The sequence below is a fragment of the Ursus arctos genome, unplaced genomic scaffold, assembly GCF_023065955.2.
Source record: "Ursus arctos isolate Adak ecotype North America unplaced genomic scaffold, UrsArc2.0 scaffold_34, whole genome shotgun sequence".
Taxonomy (NCBI): Eukaryota; Metazoa; Chordata; class Mammalia; order Carnivora; family Ursidae; genus Ursus; species Ursus arctos.
In genome coordinates, this window is record NW_026623030.1 from 3,578,411 (window position 1) to 3,605,338 (window position 26,928).

The window sequence follows — 26,928 nt, forward strand, 5'->3', positions numbered from 1 at the left end:
GATGCTTCAATACAGAAACTTTAATAGGTAAACATATCGTTATAGTGGGGGCGATACAAAGGGATGGCTGCCAGGTGCACTCCCATTCAGTATTCTTCCCCTTCTTCGGCCTCTGCTTCCACGGAATCCACACCCACCTCTTCATAATCTTTCTCCAGAGCTGCCAGGTCCTCCCGGGCCTCAGAGAACTCCCCTTCCTCCATGCCCTCCCCCACGTACCAGTGCACAAAGGCTCGCTTTGCGTACATGAGGTCAAACTTATGGTCCAGGCGGGCCCAGGCCTCGGCAATGGCGGTAGTGTTGCTCAGCATGCACACAGCCCGCTGCACCTTGGCCAGGTCCCCCCCGGGGACGACGGTGGGGGGCTGGTAGTTGATGCCCACCTGCAAGAGAAAGGGAACATTATGTGAGATTATAATGTGGCCTCAGAAATGGTAGCCTTTTAAATTTCTTTAAAAGATTTTATTTATTTGACACAGAGCACAAGCAGGGGGAGTGGAAGGCAGAAGGAGAAGCAGACTCCCCGCTGAGCAGGGAGCCCCATGCTGGCCTCAATCCCAAGACCCTGGGACCATGACCTGAGCCAAAGGCAGACGCTTAACCAACTGAGCCACCCAGGCACCCCAGTAGCTTGTTTTTAAAAATGAGCCGTGGACCTAGTTTAAATGATGCCCTACGTAAACTGGTACTTTATTTTTTGACAGTACTGATCAAAATTTAATATCCTTTGACCATATGCTTTCAATTTTTGGATTTACCCACACAAGAGCACAAAGCTACATGTATAAACATTTTTAGGTATTTAGTTTAAAGTACTGTTTGAAATGGCAAAAATGGAAACAAATGTCCCTCATGGAGAACTAAATTTTTATAAACCCATTTCATGGAACACTGATCATGAAAAAGAATGAGAAAACTGTCTTGGCATATAACCATGGTATATTATATACTTGGCAAAGAGAAAAGCAAGTTGCTTACTATGTGTTTATGTTTTAAAATACCTATAGAGTAATAAACAGGCTAGAGCCTTCAATGGCTGGGGGAACATCATTGTGGAGGAGGATGAACACCTGGGAGTGTGCTGAGGCAGTGTCCTGATGAGCACATAGCAGTTAGCAGCAGCTAGGCACATAGCCAGTCTCCAGAATTGTTAGGGGGAGAGAGAGGGGCCCAGGGGTTCTGACCTTGACCAAGGGGTGCCCTCCCACAGCTCTTAAGGCCAGGCCAGCTGGTCCATCCCAAGTGGGAGCACCACCAGTTCCCTGCTTTCTTTGGCTGTGTGGACTGAATCAACTCTGCCACCAACAAGAAAAGAACTTGTATCCTTTGCCCATATTGCTGGCCTCAACATCACCTAGATAACAAAAAGTATAAATTCCCTTGAAAATGCACAGAATGAAGAACAAAGCAAGCTCTGGGGAAGGGGAAGAGGACTTTAGCTTTTCAGCCTTCTATATTGTTTTAATATTTTGCCACATATATGCATTTTTATAATAAAAAACTAAACATTTAAGCATAGAAAAGACTTGAATATAGTGTATCCCTGAGCAAATAGAGAACACGGAGTGAAACCACACTCCAGCCAACAAGGAGCTTAGAGCCATGAGAATGCATACGGTCCCTCTGGGGCTGGACTGTCTTCTGTAGGGACAGTAAAAGCTGTGGCTTCCTGTACTTCCTCACAGACTGGCCTCCCTACTAGTTCACAGGAGCCAGAGATTCAGGAGAGGAAGCTTGGGCACAAGGCACCCCCCACAGTGCCTTCCTGCTGAAGCTGTCTTGCATATCCTTAACTTCCGAAGTTCACAGTGACTGAGAGAACTTCCTCCATTCAAGTCAAGAACTTGGCAATTAGACACACGGAATAGAAGGTTTCAACTTTGACCTCTAACCTCTAAGGTCTGCAAATTTCCCATGTAAGATCAGTGACTATTTCCAGATTGGTGAAACCTGTCATAAAGTTTACCCTTTCCTGTGAGGCACTATCAATCCATCACTTTTATGCCCTCAGAGATGATCTGTGTCAAAGTATCCGACACACAAGGTATCCAACACAGACAAAAGGGGGGATGACAGGGCCCGACAGGTTAAACAACTTCTGTGCAGTTACACATAAGCTACAGCCATTCCAAGTGGGACCAGATGACACACATTTCTTCTGCTTCTAAACATTTTCAGACTGGAATGACTCTGGAACATACAACTCTCCAAACACCTTAGGAAATCATCAGGATGTACAAATGCAGGGTCCAGAGCTTTGTCTAGTGCAGAAAACCAAGGGTGAACAGAGTTCTCAAACACTGGCATGGTGAGGCACTTAACTGCATAATCACAATAGGTCTAGAGCCTGACATTCTGTTATTTGCCTTCCAAGTACGTGTTCCCTTTTTCTTGGCAGACATTTCATTGTGACAGTAAACACAGTTGAAAGAGCCACCTATTATCAATGTGATTTTACATGCGAAGCAGTATCCCAGTGTTGTTTGGACAAACAGGAGTGAACTCTTCTGCCCCTATAATAAACGCTGTGTAACCCATTTAAAATGCTTACAAATGTGTAAGTTTTGCCTAAACTACAGTGAACAGAAATGTCTGAAGTTATGTAAAGTCTAAAAAACACTATTTCTAATACAAAACAACACCACAGACCTAACAAACTTCCGTAAGCAAAAGAGAAATGTGGAGAGACCAGGCCTACAGTCAGGCCGTCTCTGCGCTCTTCATAACTTGCTGCCCATGGGGCCTTTAAGATACAACTGCTCTCAGCTCAGTCTTTAAACTGTAAGATGTTAGTAATACTGCCCAGGGAATTTTATAGGGTGGTTCTAAGAAATAAGGGTTCATGAAGTAGTTGACAAGCCCTTAGCAAATTAATTACTAAACTTGTTCTCCTTGCAGCCTAGCTGCCATGGAAAAGGGGTATGCCCCACAAAGGACATTCTGCGCTCGGTCTGCTGTTGCTGACAGGTAAAACCACTGCACAGCGCCCAGTCCTACCTTAAATCCAGTCGGGCACCAATCCACAAACTGGATGGTGCGCTTGGTCTTGATGGTGGCGATGGCTGCGTTGACATCTTTCGGGACCACGTCCCCCCTGTACAACATGCAGCAGGCCATGTACTTGCCGTGCCGAGGGTCACACTTGACCATCTGGTTGGCCGGCTCGAAGCAGGCATTGGTGATCTCGGCCACGGACAGCTGCTCGTGGTAGGCCTTCTCGGCAGAGATGACCGGGGCGTACGTGGCCAGGGGAAAGTGGATGCGGGGGTACGGGACCAGGTTGGTCTGGAATTCCGTCAAGTCCACGTTCAGGGCCCCATCGAATCGCAGGGAGGCCGTGATGGAGGACACGATCTGCCCGATCAGACGATTGAGGTTGGTGTACGTGGGCCGCTCGATATCCAGGTTGCGCCGACATATGTCGTAGATGGCTTCGTTGTCCACCATGAAGGCACAGTCAGAATGCTCCAGGGTCGTGTGCGTGGTCAGGATGGAGTTGTAGGGCTCCACCACGGCCGTGGACACCTGGGGGGCTGGGTAAATGGCAAATTCCAGCTTGGACTTCTTGCCGTAGTCCACCGACAGCCGCTCCATGAGCAGAGACGCGAACCCAGAGCCGGTGCCGCCCCCGAAACTGTGGAAGATGAGGAAGCCCTGCAGCCCCGTGCACAGATCCGCCTGAGAGAAATCACAAACCGTGGGTCAGTGCCTGCAGAAGCCACACCCCCAACCTCCAATGACCCGGTCACTTCTCTTTTGCTCTGCAGGACGCTACGCGTTCAAATCGTCTGCAGCGCACACGCGTGACACTCAGAAGCAAAGCAAGGCAGACGTTAAGATGGACGGACGATGGCTGCACTGAAGCCACCCGTGAAGGAAGACGTGGACTCAAGATTCTGGCCTGGGGTTTGGCCAAAGTGACCTCCCGGTCCCCATCCCCGCCTACCCTCCCGTCCAGGGCGACGTCCACAGGAAGCCCTCTCGGCGCCCCCTCACCAGTTTTCGGATCCGGTCCAGGACCAGGTCGACGATCTCCTTGCCGATGGTGTAATGGCCTCTGGCGTAATTATTGGCTGCGTCCTCCTTCCCGGTGATCAGCTGCTCTGGGTGGAAGAGCTGCCTGTAGGTCCCCGTGCGCACTTCATCTGCAAAGAGGACGCGTGGGCCGCGGGTCTTTAAGGCCTGTTGTTAGCCCACCGAGGGGGAGGGCTTCGGGGACCCTTTGCATCTACCACACACATGCTGTGCCTTGCGGTCAGCAGCATCAGTGTCTTACGGCAAACGTCTCTGTGTCACATGCAGACCACAATGGCGACCTGTGGCTCTAGCAGGTGAAGTCAACTGGAGGTACAAGGTCCATTCTGACTGGTGCCCAAAGAAGGGGATGCGCTCACACCCGCACACTGTGATTATTTCTCCCCAACTGTAGCTACGTCAGAGTGTGACTAAAAAGCCCTGACATACTAGACGGTCACCAGGTCAGCATGACTTCCGCCAGGCAGTCCCGTCAGGGCACCCTAGGGGGCCTGCGTCTCACAGACTTTGGGCTGACGTTCTGTCTTCTCCTGGGTGGCCACTGAAAGGTGCCCTTCTGTGCAGCTCTCCCTGACCACCACCTCAGGCTTCTCAGCTGGAGGATCCCAAGGAATGTCCTCTATTTACCTTCTGTGTCTAAGATGCAGGTCACGACTCTTGTGCACCAGCATGGCCATGTGCACAGGGTTAAGGAGGGAGCCGTGACCAGGCACCCTGCGGGGGGGGGGGGGTCTATGCAACCACCTGCCTGGGTCTGAGGTGGCCACGAGCGAGTCTATTACCAGCCCCTTTTTTCTGTACATTAGGTTCTCCTAAATGAGGAGCCTTGAAGCACTAACCCTGTAGTTTCTCACCTAACACAGCCACAGGGTTATACCTGCACGTCCCATCCTTTCTGTGGAAGGGTTCAAAGGAGCACAGGGGACATGGACGGGGCTTCAGGAGGCCCTCCCACTGTCCCAGGAAAGCCGCCCAAGTGCCCCAGTACCGACCGACCACGGTGGGTTCCAGGTCCACAAACACTGCTCTGGGCACGTGCTTGCCAGCCCCAGTCTCGCTGAAGAACGTGTTGAACGAGTCATCCCCACCGCCGATGGTTTTGTCACTTGGCATCTGACCATCAGGCTGAATTCCATGTTCAAGGCAGTACAGTTCCCAGCAGGCATTGCCGATCTGGACACCTGCCTGCCCCACGTGGATAGAGATGCACTCGCGCTGGGAACCAGAACACAAACATGGAGACCTCCTTGTTTGCAAGGCAATCAGCACTATATGGCATGAAAAACATATATATGGCAGTAACATATATATGTATGTTTCAGTGTCTAAAGCTTTTACAAGCCTTTCCCAGAAGGCTTATGTGACCCTTTTGTCACTGTGAAAACTGAGATGCTCTAAACCACCCTAGGTACTAAGTGCCACACTGAACCCCTGTACAAAAGTATTTGCTAATATACACGTACTGTCAATAGTAAACTCCGCATTATGGCTAGTCATAGTTACTATCTAAAGAATATTAGTTCTTGATGGTGTCCTGTCCAAAGACAGGGTAACAGGTAATATAGACTTAGGGGAGGAAAAGTGGACTGGGACACGGGTCACCACGGTTCAAGTGGCACCGGTCACCGTATGTGTGTCTTCTATCTACCCGTCTACATCTACCCTCTTTTTCTCCATCTAGGTCTGTGCTCAGGAATGCTGGCCCACGTGGACTGCATCAAAAGGGCTTCCTTGTCCCTGGCTTCTGGTTGCTTTAGCCAATGGCAGGCATCAGCAGGAGACTGGGAGGTTAGGGTGCTCACTCCCTGGCTCCCTCCCTGCCAGAAAGCCATGGGTTCCTTGAGTGTGTTAAGACCACAAACTTTCAGCAGTCAGTGCTCTTCATAAAGCCGCCTTCTCAACTTCTAGGAACCACTCCCTCACCTCACCTTCCAAGATGGGCGTTAAAGGGTACCAGACATCACAGATGCTACAACACTGCACTGCCTTTGGTGGTTTCCTTAGACCCTGCCCACAGCTATATAGATAGTACCTTTTGAAAGATTCTCCTCAAAGTACGTATTCTCACTGCGTTATACCTTTCCTGCCAGGAACTAACTGTACAGTCATTCATTATTTGTTCTATTTTAGACACATTATCCTCACAAATACATAGAGGAAAATCAAATGAAATTCAGTGTCCCATCTACCCTAAATCCTAGTGCACAGTACACCAAGAACTTGAAGTCCTGTTTTCTATTACACAAGCATCAAATCTCAAATTAGGGGCACAGAGGTTCACACTATGCTGCAATCCCCCAAGAATCTATCCCAGAAGGAAGCATGCAGTTCCAGAAAGAACTTCTCCAATGACAATGAACTCACTCCCTTCAGAGAAGGAAGTCATCAACTCTCTGCAAAGTCTTGGAATCCACCCAATCACACCATTTGCATATCCAGATTGTGCACTTTGCCTTACTTAAATCCAAGCAGCCTGTACTGCACAAAATGCCTGATTTGGTTTTCTATTCACTCAGCCCCACTATGATCACAGTAAGCTCTGTACCCTGAGAAAATCCCTCCATTTCTTCTTTAACAAAATGGGGACTGACGTGGGATGCCTCGGTGGTTTAGTCGGTTAAGGTCATGATCCCAGGGTCCTGAGATAGAGTCCTGCATCCGGCTCCTTGCTTGGCATGGAGCATGCTTCTCCCTCTGCTTGTGCTCACACTCGCTCTGACAAATAAATAAATAAAATCTTCAAAATAGGGGAGGGACTGACGTGCTAGGTGATTGGCAAGGGCACTTTCATCTTACTATCCAACCCATGAAACAAATCAAAAGCAGTCAGGAAAATCATTCCTGACTTTCAACAGAAAGCCATTAGAAGTTCATTGCCAACCTACCTGGCTCATTAAAATCTTACATTTATTGAGTCAGCTTTATCTACTCTCTGAAAAAATGATTTGAAACCTCCTCTGTTCTTTTCAAGCTCGGGCCCAACTGCTCTCTTCATGTTCTGGGCAGATAACCCTGTTCCCTACTTACCTAGAAGCTTCAGCTTCCAACCAGCAAATGTGCAGACTTTCTGCTCTCCTCATTCCTTTACTTTACAATAAAGCTATGCTTCCCCCGTCAGTGATCTATTGTTTCTATTGAACCCCTACCCAGCAACAGTCCTCAAAGTTATCTGGAGTTCCCAGGCCACTAGAGATCCATACACCTGCTCAGGATACATGGAAATTAAAGCAATTTCATAGTTGGGACTGCTGAGGTGACAGGCCTTCTCACCATATTCACAATTGCATTGATGGTGCATAATTAGAGGTGGGTACAACTGCTCATGCTTGAGCACAAATCGGGGTAGTGGCACCAAACTGTCCCAGTGTTCATTAGATTTTTCACATTTATGCACTCACAGTAATAAGACAAAAGAAAAAAAAGATCAATCTCATTTAAGAATGTTCACAATGAAGCAAAAATGATTATTGATTTTATAATTCTCCAACCTCGGGGTGCCTGGGTGTCTCAGTCACTTAAACGTCTCTCTCTTTTTTTTAAAGCAGATTTAAAAATTTCATTTATATTGGGGCACCTGGGTGGCGAAGTCGTTAAGCGTCTGCCTTCACTTAGGGTGTGATCCTGGCATTCTGGGATCAAGTCCCACATCAGGCTCCTCCGCTAGGAGCCTGCTTCTTCCTCTCCCACTCCCCCTGCTTGTGTTCCCTCTCTCACTGGCTGTCTCTCTGTCAAATAAATAAATAAAATTTTAAAAAAATATAATAAAAATAAAAATTTCATTTATTTATTTTTTAAAGACTTTGTTTATTTCTCAAGAGTGGGGGGAGCTGTAGGCAGGGCAGACAGAGGGAGAAGCAGGCTCCCCGCTGAGCAAGGAGCCCAATACAGGACTCAATCCCCGGAACCTGGGATCGTGACCCGAGCCAAAGGCAGACGCTTAACCGACTGAGCCACCCAGGCATCCCAAGCATCTGTCTGACTCTTGATTTCAACTCAGGTCATGAACTCAGGGTCCCATGAACGAGCCCTGTGTTCATGGGGGAGTCTGCTTGAGGAATCTCTCTCCCTCTACCCCCCTCACACACTCTCTCTAAAATAAATATATCTACAAAAAAATAAAGTCTCCATCCTCAAGAACTGTGACAAAATGGAAAATATTCATAAAGTACTTGTGTACCTGCTCAAACACAGCTGCCTTGAGAAACGGTACTTGTGTGTGTTTTCAGTTGCCATGTGAACCAGCTGCTTTTGTCATGGAATGTTATTTTGCTACAAAGAGTTGACAAACTATGGCTATTCTGACTTGGGTATTTGTCATTTATGGTAACGTGTGTTGCCTTAAAGTGAACAAATATTTTTAAAGTTTCTCGTTTTAAATTTCTAACATGACAAATGCCTATAGATGTAACCCACATAAACAAAAGCTTTTTGGGAGTCCTGTTTAATTTATAATACTGGACGGATGTCCTGGGACCCGAAAGTCTTGAGAACCGTCCTACAATCGTCAGGAAGCCATCACTATGGCCAGGCTCCTCAGAGACTGAGTCAAGGCCACCCAACAATCCAGCTGCCACCCTGGCTCGTTAAAGGCACAATTTCTCACTAGCCGCCTGCACCTGCCGACCCCCACGATGCAGGTCGCTACTGCCCTCGGGGCCCAATACACTCAGAGGACAAGCCAGAGGACGACCATCTGCTCGTCCCCATGGCCCCAGGCCTTCCGTGCCCACCCCAGCCCTCTCTTCTAGCCAACGCCTGCCCCCCACGGAACCCCGGTTCCGGCGTCTGTCCCAGTCTTGCCCCATCCTGTCGCCTCGCGTGGGGGACTTCGCCCACTCTCCCGCCTGGGCGTCCACAGACCAAGAGTGCTCGGGGTCCTGCCAATGCTGGCCAGGCCCCGGGGCCTTACCATGGTGAGCTCAGCTGCTGCCCAACGCCGCTACTCGACCTCAACTGCCGCCAGAGACGCCACGCGCCCAACTGCCGCCCGCTGCACTGCGCACACGGAGGGGGATTGGCCCGCCGCTGCCTAGGCCCCTATTGGTCTTCAGCGCCTCGGGGCGGACCGAGGCCTGGAATCCCGCTTCCGATTGGCTATTGCTTGACTCACGGAGTATGGCCCCTTCTGATTGGATGCGTCTTTGGCGGGAAGGCTACCGCCTCGACAAAGGCGGAGCGTTCTGGTGCATTTTTAGCCTTGAGGTTGGAGTGGCCGCGGTTTTCCCTGCGTGGGGCCCAGGACATTTTCATGCATGTAAGTCGCCAGCGTGCAAATGGCTTCAAGTCAAGATTGTGTCGCCTTCTCGCTTGGAGCCTCAGGCCCACTCATCTGCCTGGTCCTGATTCAGGTCTTTGCAAACATGACCACCTCGCGGAGGTCTGTCCGTCATCTACCTGTAACCAATCCAAAGGAGAGTTGCTGCACCCCATGCCCAGCAAGCCCGTAAAAGACTGGAGCCGCACTTTTGCCGTGAAGGTAGACTATTGGTGTGGTGCTGCACAGGGGAACGGGAAACCAATGCTCAAAGTCCTGAACTTCTGATGGTTTCTAAGTGAGGATTTTTGAGGGCAAGCTTTGGGTCAGGGGTCTCCCGAAAAGGCGGACGCTGTTGATCGGAGGCCCATGAAATCACGTTCACAGATGTTACCTTGTTACTTGAGGTGGCTTTCTCTGGTCCGCGGAAGTGTGCCCTATCTCAGGAGACTTGGAATCTGAAAAACATATTTGTTAGGTTAGAAATTGCATTAGGTACATGTGGTGATTGTGTGTTTGGGGTAGTGTGATCAGCTGCTTTTAAGTGACTGTTCCGTGAGTAGACTGGTGGGGTCATGGTCCTTTGAATAAGTAAGCATTCCTATCAAGAGATAGGCCTACTCCATTCCCTAGCCCGCCGAGCTGTGCTTGTGAAGGATATGACCTCTGGTGATGGTTCTTTCATCTAAACTAATAAGATGGATGTCAGCTTTATACCCAAAGTCTGCACACCCTTTCTTGTCCACCCCTTTTCTGGTGCACAAAGGCCTTTGCCATCCAGCACCTGGGAACCAGGCAGGATTTGATTACTTCTTTAATGTGAACTGGGTTTCTAGGGACACGGGACTGGAAGGGTATACCCCAGGCTCCCCCACGACCCCCAAGAGCTGGGTTGGAGCTCAGTGTCCCTTTTGGGGGACTATGGAACAATTGCCTGATTCTTCCATTCTGTAAAGACTGACTCAACTTTCTTTAGGATCCCATGTGTATTTATTTCTGAGAAAAGCAGGGTAAGAGGAATTCTGGCTTATTCCCGGTTTATCACCCGAATGCAACACCCTTTCTGGCGATTCCCTAGAGTGTGTTAGAACGGACTCTTACTTAGTCCTTAGAGAAGAATGGAGAACTCAACCCCTGCAATGGGGCACACAAGATAGAGGGGCTGGAATTTTTCTGTAGGCCTTGGGAACATAGGAATAGTATGATTAGGTCTTACCTTAGGCAGCTTTGGCAGCGGGGAGGAGGGAGATGGAAGGAGGTCAGGGGAGAGCCAGGGAAACCCGGAGAAACCTTCCCTGCTTCTTCTCCCCAGGAGAGTGAATCCTTCTATCTTAGTTCACCTGCCATAACAAAACACCACAGACTGGGTAGCTTAAGCACAGAAGTTTATTTTTTCACAGTTCTGAAGGCTAGAAGTGCAAGGTCAAGTTCTGGAACATGTAAGTTCAAGCCTACATGGGTGGGAGGACAGAGCAAGTTCTCTGGTGTCTCTTCTTATGAGGACACTAATCCTATCAGATCAGGACCCCACTCTTACGATCTCATTTGACATCAATTACCTGCTATCTCCAAATACAGTCACATTGGGGATTAGGGCTTCAATGTAGGAATTGGGGGGTACCCAATTCAGTCTATAGCACCCTCCTTTCTCAGGGCTCCAAACAAACCACATACATAATTGAATTGTAGCCTGTACCACATTTTATTATTTTTCAAAAACATTTATTTAATATTTAGAGAGAGGGAGAGAGCACAAGCAGGGAGAGGGGCAGAGGGGAAGGGAGACAAGCCGAATTCCCGCTGAGCGGGGCAGGGTGGGGGTGGGGGTCTGACGGCAGGCTCCATCCCAGGACCCTGAGATCATGACCTGAGCCAAAATCAAGAGTCAGATGCTCAAATGACTGAGCCACCCAGGCATCTCTCACTTTTTTTTTTTTTTTTGGCCTCACGTTTTAAAGTACTATTCTTTTTCTGGTTATGAAAGTAACACATATTCAGCATAGAAAGTGTGGAAAATGAAGAATAATAGGAAAAAAATTAAAATCATCCCCAAACCCATACTTTAGAGCTAAACATTATTAATATGTCAGGGTTTTTTCAGTCTTTTCTCCTGCATATATACACTTATACGTGTTTCTTACACAATTTGGATCCAACAATATGATTTGTTTTGTTTTGGTAACAGCTTTCTTGAGATACAATTTACATACTATACAATTCACCCATTTTCTAAAATATTTTTTACTTTTAAGTAATCTCTACACCCGATATGGGGCTTGAACTCACAACCCAGAAATCAAGAGTCACATGCTCTACAGACTAAGCCAGCCAGGCGACCCACAATTTTATTTTATTATTATTAGTGTTTAAAGATTTTATTTATTTATTTGACGGAGAGAGAGTGAAAGCACAAGCTGGGAGACAGGCAGAGGGAGAAGCAGGCTCCCCACTGAGCAGGGAGCCCGATGCGGAACTCAATCCCAGGAACCTGGGATCATGACCTGAGCCGAAGGCAGACACATAACTGAATGAGCCACTCAGGCACGCCCCCACAATTTGAAAGTGGTGTACAATCCACTGGTTTGTAGTATATTCACAGAGTTGTGCAACCATTACCACAATCAGTTTTAGAACATTTCATCACCCCACATTTCATTCCTGTTTCTGGCCAAATTCTAGGGGTATTCCATTGTATGGGGATACCATATTTTATTCATCCATTTATCCGTGGGTGGACATTTGTGCTTTGTGGATATAATGAATAAAGCTGTGAACATCTGTGTGCAAGGTTTTGTGTGAACATATGTTTTCATTTCTCTTGGAATTGCTGGGTCTATGATAAACTACATGTTTACTCTTTTGAGGAACTAACAAACAAACCATGTGATTTTTTTATCCTGATTTTCTCACTTAACATTAATCATGTGCATTTTCGTAAATGGTTAAATGTTCTTTGAACACTTGGCTTTTAATGTTTGCAGACTTCCAAATCGTAGTTAACCATTGCCCTGTGGGTGGGCATTTCGATTATTTCCAATTTTCCTATTATACACAGCATTTCAGTGAACATCGCTGGGCATCAATCTTTTTATGCAGCTCTGGTTATTTCTACAGAGCAGATTAACCAGACCATTGAATCGAAGAACACAGCAGTCTTAAGGCTCTTGGTGCATAATGATAAATTGCCTTCCAAAAAAGTTGTGTTAGTTTGCATTCTGGCAAGTCGAATTTGTACTTTCATTGTCTCCTGAGGTCACCAAAGTAGGGACTTTGGATATCTCTGACCCCATACCCAGCTCAATATGTAGCACATAGTACAAGTTACACAACTTAGTGTGAGCATAGGAAGACCCAGTCTCTGCGTTAACAGAGGCCACAGGATGGAGAGGAGGGTACAGGTGTCTGAGACCTCATCAACACAAGCTCCACAGGACTTACCGCCCAGTTGACATGGGGACTCCCTGCAGACACAAGTCTTAATAAGGCATCGTGAGGCCAAGAACCCTCGATGCTGACGCTGAAGTGGCCAATGTGAGATGAGGAGCCTCACACCACAGTCCCTGAGGGACAGACGCTGGTAGGGACGGGCTGAAGACCGGCAGTAACTTTTTCGTACTCTACTCTGTGGGCAGCAGTCTTTACATGGAGCACTGGAAGAAGTACCTTCACTGAGCTGGCGAGGTCATCGAACTCTCTGTCCACTTGGATATCCTGAGGAGAAACCCATTACAAGGCAGTACATTACCACCTTTTGAGAACTTCACTGTTTTTTTACTTAGACCACAAGGTATTGAAGAAACTCCTTAGGGCAGCTTCTCTCGTATGGATGACAATGTCATTACTCCCCAAACCATGAAAATAGAGTAGGGAAGTGGCTCCAGGGGAGCTCCTTGGGGCCTGCACTATTTCTCGGTCTAGGGCCTGGTTGTATAGGTGTGTTCCGTCTGTGGACTTCCCAGCCCTGACCCACGTGCACTCTTCAGCATAAACATTACTCCTCAATAACAAATGAAAAGCAAGGGGAGTGAGGGGAGGAATACTAGCACCAATGGGGTCTTTCTCTACACAGGCCTTTTCTGTGGGGTCTGTTAGCTCATCCCCTCTTCACAATGAGCCTGGCTGGAATATTGTAGCCCCATTTCACCTAAAGACGAGGCTGAAACCTGGGAAGGGTTTTACATGAACTGTCAGGATTCAGAAGTATTTCCCTTAGGGGCGCCTGGGTGACTCAGTCAGTTAAGCGTCTGCCTTGGCTCACATCATGATCCCAGGGTCCTGGGATCGAGTCCCACATCAGGCTCTCTGCTCAGCAGGGAGCCTGCTTCTCCCTCTCCCTCTGCTGCTGCTCCCCCTGCTTGTGCTCTCTCTCTCTGTCAAATAAATAAATAAAATCTTAAAAAAAAAAAAAGAAGTATTTCCCTTACAGCTGAGGGAAAAATCTAGGCTGGGGAGATTAGACTAATAACAGTTAAGGAACAGGAAAATAGAATATTGCATCTAGACTAGTGTTACTCTTCAATTCAGAAGATCCCATGTTGATGACTCAGGATTTGGTCCCAGGCCTATCTGATTCTCACCTCTGTGGTGTTTCCGTTACTTAAAAGCTCCTGATAATAACAAGAGGTTTTGAGGCGCCTGGGTGGCACAGCGGTTAAGCATCTGCCTTCGGCTCAGGGCGTGATCCCAGCGTTATAGGATCGAGCCCCACATCAGACTCCTCCACTATGAGCCTGCTTCTTCCTCTCCCACTCCCCCTGCTTGAGTTCCCTCTCTTGCTGGCTGTCTCTATCTCTGTCAAATAAATAAACAAAATCTTAAAAAAAAAATAACCAGAGGTTATATTGAATGAGCATATATTTGCAGAACATTTTTATATATCATTCCTTTATTTATTTTTTAAAATATTTATTTAAGTAATCTCTGCACCCAATGCGGGGCTCAAACTCACAACATGCTCTTCTGACTGAGCCAGCGATGTGCCCCTTCTTCTTCTTTTTTTCTTTCTTTCTTTTTTTTTTTTTAGTGATAAAAGCCAATGCTAACAGGAATTCTCAGAGCGGGAGGAACAAGGTCAAGGCAAGCTAATCTCTGGCTTTGGAGCTGTAGAAACCGGGCAGGCAGAAGGAAGCAATGAGGCCATTTGGCATCAGTTGTCCCAAGCCTGAAGGATTAGAACTATAAAAACATGCATCTGGAACGGTTTTGACTTAAATCTGGGTTGACCTCAACCGGGGTTAGAATAAGCAGTGATGTGTGACTAGACGTCCTTTTAATAACTCATATTTGAGGATTCTCTCTTTAATGTTTAACTACTTTTAATTTTCTATATTAAAAAGGCACAATTGAATGAAAAGGAGTCTTAAGTTCTCTCAAGGCCACGTGAGTGAATCTTCCAGCACCATGATCCCCCTGCAGACAGAACAGGCCCGGGGGGGCCTTGCAAGTACTCAACGTGCAAATCCAAACATCAGTGAACAGCGAGCTTCCTGTCCTCTCAGCCACCGATTCTCTCTCAGCCAATGAGGAACCCAGGCAGGGGTTGGAGGTGAGACCATGGCGGTACCCCCCAGTCAGGAGTGGCACTGTGACCTTACAGTCAGGCCGGAGGTGGGACTCAGAGTCAGCCACACTAAGTATGTGGGCAGGGCACTCTATTTCTCTAATCCCCACTTTCTTCCTCTAAATGATAACTCAGGGGACTGTTTGGAGGGTAACAGATGAGATTTATGAAAAGCTCTTACAGAGAAATCCAGAAGTTCTAGGCTGGACATTGGATTATCCCGGACAGACTTTAGAACTCCAAAGCAGCCTTCGCCTCGCATGGGATTCCTGGACATCTGAGAAACACACATAGTTGAGAAAACCCAAGCCCAGGGAGGCTGGTGGAGCAACTCCAAAGGGAAGGAGGGACTCTTGATACCCACTGACGTGACTCAGGACAGCCCCACTGTCTCAGCTCAGAAGCTGTCTCCACTGACAGAATGCCCTTGGTGAGCCTGTGGGGCCAGGATAAACACTGGCGGAACACCCCCACCCCCATGCCCAACTCCGTGCCGGGCACCAAAGGTACCGACACACAGGGCACATCCCTGCCTTTAAACAGCTCACCCATCGCGGGGAAGAGAGGAAGGAAACATTATGGAAATACTGGTGCAGTGAGAGTGTGCATCGGCTCTCCTTGGGAGGTAAAAATAGGCAGGGGTTAAAACACCTGCCCTGACTTTACAGGTGGGGGGCGCAGCGCTGGGTATTTCAGCAAGAAAAGCAAGAAGAGCGAAGCAGAGGAGAGAGATTGCACCATGTGCAGAAAATTGAGAGCAGCTTGGGTGAGAGAATGAGCTTCACAGGTGGAAGGCAGAGGGGATGTGGCAGAGCCCGGAGCCCAGTGTGCAGTGAACGATGTACTGCTGAGCTTGGATTTATCCAAGGGGAGCTGCTGACACGCCAAGCAAGGAGGGACAGGAGCACGTTGCTGGTTTAGAGAGATCACCTAGTAGGTAAGAAGGAAGGGCCAGAGATAGGAAACCAGCTGGTCCACAAAACGTGAGGGGAAGTGAGAAAGGGGAGCAGGTAGCCAGAGCACTCTGCGGGATGTGAGATGAACGATGGAAGGCACGGCAAACAAAGGGAGGGGTGAGCACTGGGCCCCCCTTCTGACTCCATGCGGAGGCCCCCCACCTCCCCCCAACAGGAGGCAGCCCTTAGAGAGAGATGTCTTCAGGTTGCACTTTCTGCTCATGGGGCATCCAGGGGACCATCCAGCAGGTGGCTGGAAATGGGGATCCAGAGCTTAAGAGAGGTCTGGGTTGCAGCCAGGGTGGGGTTGGAGGGGTGGGTGGGAGAGGAGTGAGCCTCAGGCTGGGATGGGAGTGTACACAGGGCTCCTCTGCCAGCTGAGGGAGCTGAGAGCCAGGCAGGGCTGGGTGCCCCCTGGACCTGGCAGTACTGTCCTCTGAGCACTTGCTGTGGGCACAGTGGCCCTCACGGGCCTGCTCCACCCCCGGGTGCACACTCCCTTCTCTGTCCTTTGCTCTCAGCCCCGCCTCGCCTCTCCTACCCACTGGCAACTCTGAAGGAAAGGAACCCCTGGTGTGCACACGAGGCCTCGGGTAGGTCTGAGCATGGCCAACAGTACACCTGGGCTGACTGGGTGGACTGAGAAAGAGTAAGGACAGCTGGAAGGTGGGGTGACACTGCTGGGAGGGAAGGAAGGGCGAGGGAGAAGTCTGAAGAAGCGCATGGGTCAGGCCAGAGATGGGTGAGTGAACGGCAAGGGAAAGAAGTGGTCACAAGAGGAAGCCAGGAGGCCCCCTCCCTTATCTGGGCTCTAGACCCTATGTAGCCCACTGGAGTGGACAGATGTGGCAGGGGAGGGATCTGCGTGGACACTTATAGGGGGGCCTCGCCCATCAGGCTAGCACTCACAACAAGAATCCTCAGTGTCTGATTGGCCCGGAGGCCCAGGCCCAGGCTCAAGGCTCCCACTGCAGAGATGCGGTTGTTGCTGTAACAGAAAGACACAAGCATTTTGCTGCCTTCGGAGCGGCTGTGCAGAGCCACACTGCCCCAGGGGCCCAGCTGGTGTGCCCCGTGCATCCACCTGGTGGGACTTCACGTTCCAGCCTCCACTGATGCTCCAGGGACCCTGGGCAGGTCACCAGGTAATGGATGGATGGTGACCCTGCTTCGAGGCTCCCAGTGCGCAGGGAGATCACTCAGCAAACACACTAGAGCACCCCTCCCCCCAGTGGAAGTCAGCTCCAACTCCCAGGCCCTCAGAGCTCAGCAGGTCCTCCCACAAGTTCCACCCCCCATGAGCACCCCATTTCTATCAGCATGACATTGTCTGTTCTGGAAACCACCCAGCTCCCTCCTCACGTCCTCTCCTCCTTCTCAAGATGGACCTACACTCTGGCCCCAGCACCTCTCTTGGCCACTTCATCTCAGAGCCAGTCCCTCTTCCCTCTGACCTCGCAGACCCCAGCTCTGGCCTCGAATTCCAGCATGTCTCATAGCCTCTTCCGGCCCTAGTTCCTTCCATGGGAAGGACAGAATTGCATCGGGCAGACCCTGCCCACTCCAGGAGCCCCCTCCCGGGGGAAGTGCTCAGCCACAGCAGTCCAGGACCCATTGGGCTTCTGGCTGTTTCTTTCCCTGTGGTTTGCGGTCCCTGCTCTGGCTCCTTGCTGAGGGCTGGGATGCTGCCGGGGCCTGGAGAAGCAGCTCACACTCAGCAGGCACCCGGCGGTCACGTGCTGAGCAGAGCATGAGCACTCACCCCCACCAGGCTCGGCTGAAGATGTTTTCTTTGTTTGTTTTGTTTTGAAGTAGGCTCCACGCTCAGCATGGAGCCCAATGGAGGGCTTGAACTCACCACCCTGAGACTGAGACCTGAGCCGAGAGCTGAGATCAAGAATCAGACACTTCACTGACTGAGCCACCTAGATGCCCCTCTACTGAAGATGTTTTATATATATGTTTTCAATTCCCAGCCCCCACCCATGTAGCAGGAATTATGAGATCCCAACGTACAACGCTGAACTTGAGTGACAACGAGGACACAGCTGGGTGCTTGCTCTTGGATTGTGGCCCCAGCGCCATCATGGGTAGATGGTGGCATGTTTGGGAGGTAAGGAGGTAAACAGCAGCAGGATCATGGAGTCCCTGATCCCTCAGGTGGCTTTGGACTTGGAGGCTGTGACACGGGGGCCATCCTATGCTCCTCACCTCATGTTGAGTTCCTCCAACACGTTGTTGGTCTTAAGTGCCTCAGCCACTGCAGATGCCCCAGGATCTCCAAAGCCATTGTATGAGATGTCCAGGACTCTGAGGAAGATGTTTGCCTGGAATGCAAAAGAGGGAAGCCAGGAGACTTCCCATGAACGTGGCCAGGGACCACAGCCGCAGAGCCCAGGAAGCCTGAGGTACAAAAAACACAGACTGAGAGCAGAAGGTCAGAGGTTCCAGGTAAGAATCTTGTGGCTTGAAAGATGGCGACCAGGAGAACGGAATGACTGGAAGCATAGAACCAAGGGTGGGTGTGGGTGTGGATGACCCTCAGAGCCTGACACAGCGATCTGCCTCATGCCTACGTGGGGGGACCCAAGGGCAGGTACTCTGAGGCACAGAGCAGGATCCCAAAGGGGCTCCAGTGAAGGGTAGTTGGGACACTGTGATGGGGAGAAGGGAGGAGCTTGTAGCTGCACTGGGAAGACAAAGCCTGACCTCCCACTTGTGGAGCCAGAACCCTAGGTCAGCTCTGGGGGAGTGGGCGGAGCAAGGCAGCTGCTGCCATTTCCTGAGAACCCCACGAAGGTAGCCCGCACCAGGGGCATCCTGACAGGGGCTAGGAGCCACCCATTCCCAAGGCCTATGAACCACACCATCCAAGGAAGCGAGTGGGATGTTTGAGAGTGTGTGCTGGGACCCAAGGGTGCAGGGTGTCACCTCAGAGAAGCGTCTGCATATGCGCACAGTGAGCACGTTTCACCAGACCGCACGGAGTCCCCTACCGGCCATGCGTCTGTGACATCTATAGTATCTGGAGAAGGTATGCAACATTCACCCGTAGACCCTTCGGGAAGCGTCATGAGAGTGAGCATTGTGGTTTGGAGTCACGAAATGGGGCCGGGAAAATTAAAGTCACCACACAAAATATTTTTTAAGCTCTTCTTAAAAGATCCAAGGCTCATTTCTGAAGAGCTGTAAAAACAGGGAGCTGGCACCTGGGAGACCTGTCCCCGCAGGACAGGCCGGAAGGGTAGACAGGCTGCTGGGGTGTTCATACCTCCAGTCCCCGGGCAAAGGCTACAGCTCCCGGTCCTCGAAGGTGATTCCAGCTTACATTAAGCTCAGTGAGTCCTGTATTTTCTGCCAGGGCTGGTCCAAGTATCTCCCCTTCAGAAACACCAAGACAGGTGTTATTCATTCTGTTCATTCCTTCAGAAAATGATACTAATGACCGTGGTGTGCCAGGGTCTCTGCTGGGGTGCAGAGTCACCAAGCTGAACCCAATATGGGCTTGCCCGGTCCTCAAGGAATTCACATTTAATGGGGGAGATATAGTTGATCCTTGAACAACATGGGGGTTAGGGGCACCAAACCCCAGTGCGGTCGAAAATCTGCATATAACTTTGACTCCTGCAAACCTCAATGACTGATAGCCTACTGTCGACCAGAAACAAGACCGTAGTGAGAACGTACAGTGTTGATTAACACAGTTTGTAAGTTACCTGTATTAGATACTGAATTTTTAATTTTAATTTAATTTTTAAAATTTAAGTTCAACTAGACACTGTATTCTTACAATAAAGTAAGCTAGAAAAAATATTATTTTTTTAAAGATTTTTGTTTATTTATTTGAGAGACAGATCACATGCAAGAGAGAGAGAGCACAGAGGGAGAGTGAGAAAGAGAAGCAGACTCCCTGTTGAGCGGAGAGCCCGATGCGGGGCTCCATCCCAGGACCCTGAGATCATGACCTGAGCTGAAGGCAGACACCTAACCGACTGAGCCACCCAGGCGCCCCTAAAGAAAATATTACTGAGAAAATCATGAGGCACCTGAATGGCTCAGCTGGTTGAGCATCCGGCTCAGGTCATGATCTCAGGGTCGTGAGATGGAGAACCCTGCCAGGCTCTGCACTGGGTGTGGAGCCTGTTTGAGATTCTCTCTCTCCCTCCCCCTCTGCCCCTCCCCCTCTGCACACTTCCAATATCTCTCTGTCCCTCTCTCTAAAATTAATAAATAAATCTTAAAAAAGAAAACCAAATGAGAAAATACACATATAATACTGTACTGTATTTATAAGAACATTTGTGTGTAAGTGGACTCATGCAGTTCAAATCCACGTTGTCCAAATGTATATACAGATTAATGGGATATGAGATATTATAGATTACAAACAGGGATGTGTAGGAATAGGGTAGGGACTAACCCGGCCTTAGGGGGGTGTCGGGAAACTGAGGACAGAGAGATAACCTTGAAGACTGAGGGACTCACCACCTGTTGATGCACGCACAGCAGAGAACACACACAGGAAAGAGCGAATGTGTGGAGGCACGAGGGAGCATGGAGCACTTGCGGAAATGCCCACAGGCCTGGCAGGTGGGAGGAAGCCAGTGAAACAAGGTAGGAATCATGGGCACTGGAGAGATGCCAAGAGGCCTTCAATGCTCAGCCAAGGCTTTGGGGCACCAACCAGTTAGTGGTGAGTAGGCAGGGAGGGCTTTAATAAATGGCCAAGCTGGGCTCCTTAGCGGCAGGCGTAAGGGATGGACTGAGGTGGGCAGGGACAGAGATGAGAACCTTGGGAACCAGTTGGAAGGCTTGTGCTATGGTTTATAGACAAGAGGAGATGAGGCTGGTGCAGCTGTGTGGAAAGAAGGTACACGTGGCAGAGAAAGGAAGGAGGAAGCAGTGCAGACTAAGAAACCTTAAAATTTTTAGCATGTAAAAATGGACAGAAGACCCACCCAACCACCATGCTCTCTACTCTGTCAGCATTCAGCCAGTCTGATCTGCTCCCAGTCCTCAAAAGCACCAGCAACAACATGAGTCTGGGCTGTCCCCCTGGGTAGAAATTTGACCCCCTTCTTCACCTGGCTAACAGCTCCTCATCTTTCTTTTCTTTTTTTTTTTTAAGATTTTATTTATTTATTTGACAGAGATAGAGAGACAGCCAGCGAGAGAGGGAACACAAGCAGGGGGAGTGGGAGAGGGAGAAGCAGGCTCATAGCGGAAGAGCCCGATGTGGGGCTCGATTCCAGAACACCGGGATCACGCCCTGAGCCGAAGGCAGATGCTTAACAACCGAGCCACCCAGGCGCCCCAGCTCCTCTGCTTTCTAACCTGGGTTCATGGCATCAGGAAGCCTTGTCTGCCCAGCTGGGCTGTGCTGCCTTGGGCCCCATGTTCACTGTGCTTCCATCCGTCCAGACCCTGGTCCAATGACCTCTCTTTGCCTGGTCAGTCTCTCCCACCAGCCCGGGAGTCCTTCAAGGATCTGAATTTGACCCCTCCCCCTGGTCTCAGCTCCTCATGTGCTTTAGTAAGGCTAGTTTGAAGAAAGGCACAGAGGAAACACAGATGCTCTAACTGAGCAGAACTAGCTTGCTCGGGGGCGCCTGGCTGGCTCAGTCAGTACAGCTCGCGACTCTTGATCTCAGGGTTGTGAGTTCAAGTCCCACGCTGTGTGCAGAGTTTACTTAAAAATAAATTTTCTAGGAAAGGAGAAGGAGAAAGAGAGAGAGAGAGGAAGGAAGGAAGGAAGAAGGAAGGAAGGAAAGAAGATACACAAAAAACTAGCCTGCTGGGATGCCTGGATGGCTCGTCAGTGGGGCCTCTGCCTTTGGCTCAGGTCATGCTCCCAGGGTCCTGGGATCAAGTCCCACATAGGGCTCTTTGCTCAGTGGGGAGCGCTCTTCGTCCTCTGCCTGCTACTCCCTCTGCTTGTGCTCTCACTCTTTCTCTCTGACAAAGAAATAAATAAATAAAATCTTAAACAAACAAAGAAAAATACCTAGCCTGCTTGGTCAGATCCCACTGCAGCAAGATGTTTTAGTACCTTGGAGAGCTCCCTGCAAGACAACTGGGACTCCCTGTGCTGCCTCCCTGACGACAGGACTCTGGATTCCAAACCCAGCACTGGGTCTGACACCCAAAGATTCTCAGGTACAGGTATGTATTTCCCCCCTTCCTCAGACACTTCTAGGGCTGGGAGGAGAGGGTGGTGGTCCCCACTTTGTAGGGAAGCCCCTTCTTTGCTGAACAACTAGAAGGTGAGACGGTTCCTCTACATACATGAACTGGCCTCTTGAAATTCCAATGCTTGGACTTCACGACCTCTGCAGCCAATTATGAGGTAGGTGCTACCTTCGCCATGGGTCAGATGGGGAGACTGAGACCCAAGCTCTTCACCCTTCAAGGGAGTCAGGCCCACCCACAGATCCCCACTTGGGGAAACAAAATGGTCCTGCTGAGTTTGTCCTTTTCCGAGATGAAGACCTCCCTGCCACATATTTGCGCAGCCTTCCCAGGGCCTTAGCTTCCTGCCTTCTCCATCCTGGCTGCCTCTCTGGTACTTGCTTTTTTTACTGTGAAGGCCCAGGGGGACATCTATACTTTGTTTGTTGGAAGTCTGAAATGATCTTGTTTATTTATTGAGAGAGAGAGAGAGAGAGAGAGAGAGAATGGGCAGAGGGAGAGGGAGAAGCAGACTCCCCGCTGAGCAGGGAGCCCGACAGAGGGGCTCCATTCCAGGACTCTGGGATCATGACCTGAGCCGAAGTCAGGTGCTCAACTGACTGAGCCACCCAGGTGTCCCTGAACTTCTCTTTTAATTTCACAGACTTCTCATAATGATTTTCTTAGAAGGGAAACAGGCTCTCTGGCACTTAACTTCTAAGGCTAATCCTCAAAGGCTAAGGTTGGTACCACCCCCACTCGAAGCTGCTTGAGACAGGACAGTAATTCCCAAACTTTCTTGATCAGACAAATCTCCTAGGGCACCCATTAAAATGTAGATGCATGGGCCTCGCCTCACCAAGATTCTGGTTCAGCAGGTCCAGGGCCCAGGAATCTGGGTTCCTAACCCAGGGTCCCAGGTGATTCCTATACTTGACTGGAGTGGTTGAGGATGGACAGGTAGAAGTGCATGCTCCTAGCAAAGCAGATAGCCTTGTACGAAGGCCCTGGGGCATGAAAGTGGTGAGATCAAGGAATCCCATCAATGTCTTCCACAGCACTTGCAATAAAATATTCATATCTGCCAAGATTTATAGTCCTGCAGCCCTCTACTGCCTCTTCTGCTCCCAGTGCAGCCCCTCTCTCCTGGCTCACTAGGCCCGTCACAACAGTGTCTATCAGTCTGGGAAAGAAGCCTGCATGTTCACTGTTCCTCTGCTTGAAATGCTCTCTCCCTGGTCTTGCCATGGCTCATTCCTTCCCATACTGCCCATTTCAGCTTAAATGTCATCTCACAGAGCCCTCCCCAGCCACCCCTCTAAGGCAAGGGATCTCTATTCATCTCTAAAATCATGCCTTGTTTGTTTATTTTGTTGCACCAATAATTAGGGAGAATTCTCTTGTTAATAGGTGTTCCCTGAGGCCAGGGACTCTGTTTTGTTCACAACCAGGTCACTAGTGGCTAACTTAGCACCCAGCACATGCCGTAGCAGGCAAGGGCAATCTGGGGAATGGATTAAGAGTTCTGTGTGGAAGGAGTGTAGGAGAGCGGCCGGCCAAAGTGCGACATGGGAAACAGGAGCCAGAGTATGAATGTTCAGAGTGGTGCTGCCAACCTCCACCCGGCCCTGTCCCAGGAAGATGGGCTCCAGGGCCCCATAGTGGCCCTGGCTGGATGGTACCTGCATGGTCATTCAGCTGGTTATAGCTCAGGTCCAGGGATTTCAGGCCCGTGTGGGCCAGCAGGAGTTCAGCAAGGGACTGGGCTGCGTGCTCCTCCAGGCTGTTCCCTGCCAGTCGTACCTTCTGCACCGTTGGGTTCACCGTGATGGCAGCACAGATCGCCTGGGCTCCCGCCGCTCCCATCTGGTTCTCCGACAGGTCCACATCTAGGAGTTGGCAGCACTCCTCAGTCAGTGGGATCCCAAGCCAGGCGCCACCCTCTTCCACTTTCCTCTCTCCCCCAAACCTGCAGGCCTGAGGCAGCGGAGGAGACGATACAGCTGGACTATCCTGGGCTTGCATGGTGACTCCACCTCTCATCAGCTACATGCATCCCTTCGGGCCCCAGGCAGCTTCTCTGATGCCCAGCCCCCCTCCATGCAACAAGCTTCTTTGTCTAAGGGTTCCAACCTCCTACTTCACGGTGCTGTATAGGCACCCCGTGGACGATTCATGCGGGGCAGCAATATAACACACCCACAGAAGTCTTCACCGATGCATTTCTGGGAACTGGCAATGACAGCCCCGGTGGCCGTGCACGGAACACATACGTGAGTGAGGCACCTTGCTGAGCACTTCAATGCGGTTTCATTTCATACTCAGCACAACCCCAAGGGCTAGGTGCTAGTGCTGGGGCCATTTCACAGATCGAAAGACTAAGGCTTAGCAAGGTGGAGCAGCTTGCCTGGGGCCCCCTCGCTCATCAGTGGTAGAGGTGGCATTTGCATCCAGCCCCACTTCATTTCCACCCAGCCATCCACCTTCTCACATTGCCCATCCCCTGCCTCTCTGTTGGAAGACTTTCTCACCCATTTAGGGAATAGGAGGCCACCACATGCAGGGGATGCTGGCCAGAAGAGGAGAGGGGAGTGGGGGGCGGGCCGGGTCAGGAGAGGAGTAGTATCCAGCATTGGGGGCACCATAGAGAGTCTAACTCCACCCCCACCCACCACACCGTGTGATGAGGCCCCTGCCCCAGCAAAACCAACAGGGCCCAGGTGAGAAGGCCTGGCTGTGGAGGAGCCCACACCCCCCAGGAAAGGGAGGACTCAAATCTGCCCACCTGTCCCAGGCTCAGCACCTACCACAGATACTGCTGCTTTTACTCAGGGCACCTGCCAGGGCCTCCACGCCAGCCCCACAGAGCCCATTGTCTCGAAGATCAAGCCGCTTGACATAGGGATTGGACGTCAGTGCTGAAGCTAGAGCCCGAGCACCCTGGGACAAAGAGGGGCCTGAGGGACCTGGTCCTTCCCAGGGGTGAAGGCCCCACACACAGCCGGCTGCTACCCTGGCTCATTTCCAGGGCTCAGCCCCCCAGTGCCCTCCAACTGGAAGGCCCTCTCCTTCCCACATGCCCAGGGGGCACCTTCTTATCCTTCTAGGCTCCACCCAGATCTCACCTCCTGGAACCTTCCCTGACCGCCCCGCGCCCCCCCCCCCCCCGCAGCAGGTTAGGGGCCCCCTGCAGACCTCCCAACCATTACACTGAATTCTGTCATAGCCCTGATCCCACCCGTCACCCAGATGCGGGGGATGGGACATGTCTGACGCTCATACAAGGCCGGGGAGTGTGTGGTATGGGCTCATGAAGGGGCCACTCCCATGGCTGCTGTCTCCCAGGTCCTGTCACTCCAAGCCTGACCCCAGGGTCTCTCCAGGGTTACCTGGGGCCCCAGGCCACGATGCCGCAGGTTCAGCTCTGGGCTGCTCCCTTGACGCAGAAAGCAGGAGGCGGGCACAACACTATGGGCCTGGCAAGACCTCAGGTAGAGGGGGTTCTTGACCAGTTCTCCAGGCCCACAGATGCCTGACAGGAGACAGGGAGATGATGAATGTGGATCCCTCTCCAGACACAGTCGCCCACTCCCCTGCCCCGTGTCACCTTGCAGCCTGTGTTTCCCTCTAGAGGCATTTCTTCCTGTGCTAGTAGGGGCACTGAAAGTCAGAGAAAGCAAGTCCTTTCCCTAAATTCAGACAGCTAGTAGTAGTGAACCCTGGCAGAGCCAGGATTAGAACCTTTCCTGTCTGGATTAGAACCTTTCCGTGCCAAAGTGCTCGCTGCGTCTTTTCCACTCGTTTGCAGAGCACGTTGTTTTGTGAATATTTTATGGGGGAAGAAACGGAAACAATTCTAAGTTCTATATACTTATTAGCTTAGTTGTTCTGTGGGTTGGGAAAATCCAGCCCTGATCCTGTTTTGGGGTGGGACACGCCTTCTTACACTGCTTGGCGGGCTTTAACATCACTCACTTTGGAGGCGTTTTCTAAAGGTGGAACTCCTGATGTCGCCAGGAGCATTGTGGGGAGGGCCCAGGGCTGACTGGAGGGGCCGCCGGCTGTCCTGAAGGTGTCCCACGGAGGGGTGCGCTCCCTGCTGCACAGGGGTCCCTTGCCCACTTGGCCCCAGCCTGCACCCTCCAGCCCTGCCAGAGAAGCTCCCTAGGTGAGGGGACAGGCCTGCCCACATCCCTGCCCGGGAGCACCTTCCATCTCCTGGTCCGAGTCTGAATCAACGCCCGAACCCTCCTCGGCCTCCTGGGCCCCTGCAAGACGCCCAGCGGCCACTGCCACCTCCTCCTCCTGCTCTTCCTCCTGCTCCTTCCCAGACCTTTTGCAGGCTGCCCTCATGGTTACGCCCATTTCTCAGTCGCTGGCACTGAGGCCGGAACTGCGCGGCACAGCACCTAGAGCGCGGCCCGGGGATATGGGCGGACCCTCCGGCTGAGTTGACCAATCGCATGTGGCGGACAGCAAACAGGCGCCCGCAGCAGCCCATAGTGACGCTCCTCCCCGGTAGCTGTCGCCCGGGCAACCCGGTGTTGTTGGTTGCTACGGAAACCGCCGCTGGCGTGGGCAGACATTAAGCCTACTCCCAGGTTAGGCAGATGAGAGCGTGCGCCAGGGTTCCAGCATCGCCCCCACGCCTTCCACGTACTGGGGAACGTGGCTGGCCTCAATGCCTGTGCTTTGTGCCTACGGCCTGCGGGCGCTCTGCGCAAGAGAGCCTGGGGAACCTTGCAAAGCCTGGTCACCCTCCTCCCTGGAGCCAGAGTCACCCTCTCACCCTGTGGCTGCCACGTCTCTCTCACGCTCTAGCGTCGCATATGCTGCTTCCTCCACCAGGAACATTCCTCTCCAGCTTTGCTTATTGAACTTCAGAATCTGCCAGTGTCAGCTCAGAGGTCACTTCTTCCCAAAGCTTTCCTTGACCCCTCCTCTGGACTCCTGCA

The 26,928-nt window shown here is 50.9% G+C and overlaps 2 protein-coding genes and 1 long non-coding RNA gene across 3 annotated transcripts; 1 reads left to right on the forward strand and 2 right to left on the reverse strand.

The window, feature by feature from the left end:
• Positions 1-12,895, reverse strand: LOC113247033 (tubulin alpha-3 chain). Its single transcript, XM_048221470.2, has 8 exons — positions 12,728-12,895; positions 10,506-10,629; positions 9,684-9,747; positions 8,945-9,429; positions 5,028-5,250; positions 3,997-4,145; positions 2,998-3,678; positions 1-383 (listed from the first exon to the last, which is right to left on the reverse strand). Exons 4-8 carry the CDS (start codon positions 8,945-8,947, stop codon positions 87-89), a joined length of 1,353 nt encoding a protein of 450 aa, XP_048077427.2. The 5' UTR covers positions 8,948-9,429; positions 9,684-9,747; positions 10,506-10,629; positions 12,728-12,895; the 3' UTR covers positions 1-86.
• LOC130542449 (uncharacterized) lies at positions 220-2,547 on the forward strand. The gene is made up of 2 exons (XR_008957010.1): positions 220-1,319; positions 1,803-2,547. It is a non-coding gene; the product is annotated as an uncharacterized LOC130542449 (long non-coding RNA).
• Positions 12,766-26,356, reverse strand: LOC113245912 (leucine-rich repeat-containing protein 74B). Its single transcript, XM_026486264.4, is given in 10 exon segments — positions 12,766-12,901; positions 12,903-13,000; positions 15,031-15,126; positions 16,715-16,793; positions 18,017-18,132; positions 19,077-19,186; positions 23,656-23,862; positions 24,781-24,913; positions 25,363-25,505; positions 26,182-26,356. Coding segments are annotated over 10 exon segments (1,275 nt in total). The 5' UTR covers positions 26,339-26,356.
• Between the last annotated feature and the right edge of the window lie 572 nt (positions 26,357-26,928).

Excerpts from the sequence above, each read along its gene's own strand:
- LOC113247033 (XM_048221470.2), bottom strand. Across the intron at positions 4,146-5,027 it reads CCTGGAACCCACCGTGGTCG|ATGAAGTGCGCACGGGGACC; the intron begins GTCGGTACTGGG and ends TCCTCTTTGCAG. Across the intron at positions 384-2,997 it reads GGTGCCCGACTGGATTTAAG|GTGGGCATCAACTACCAGCC; the intron begins GTAGGACTGGGC and ends TTTCTCTTGCAG.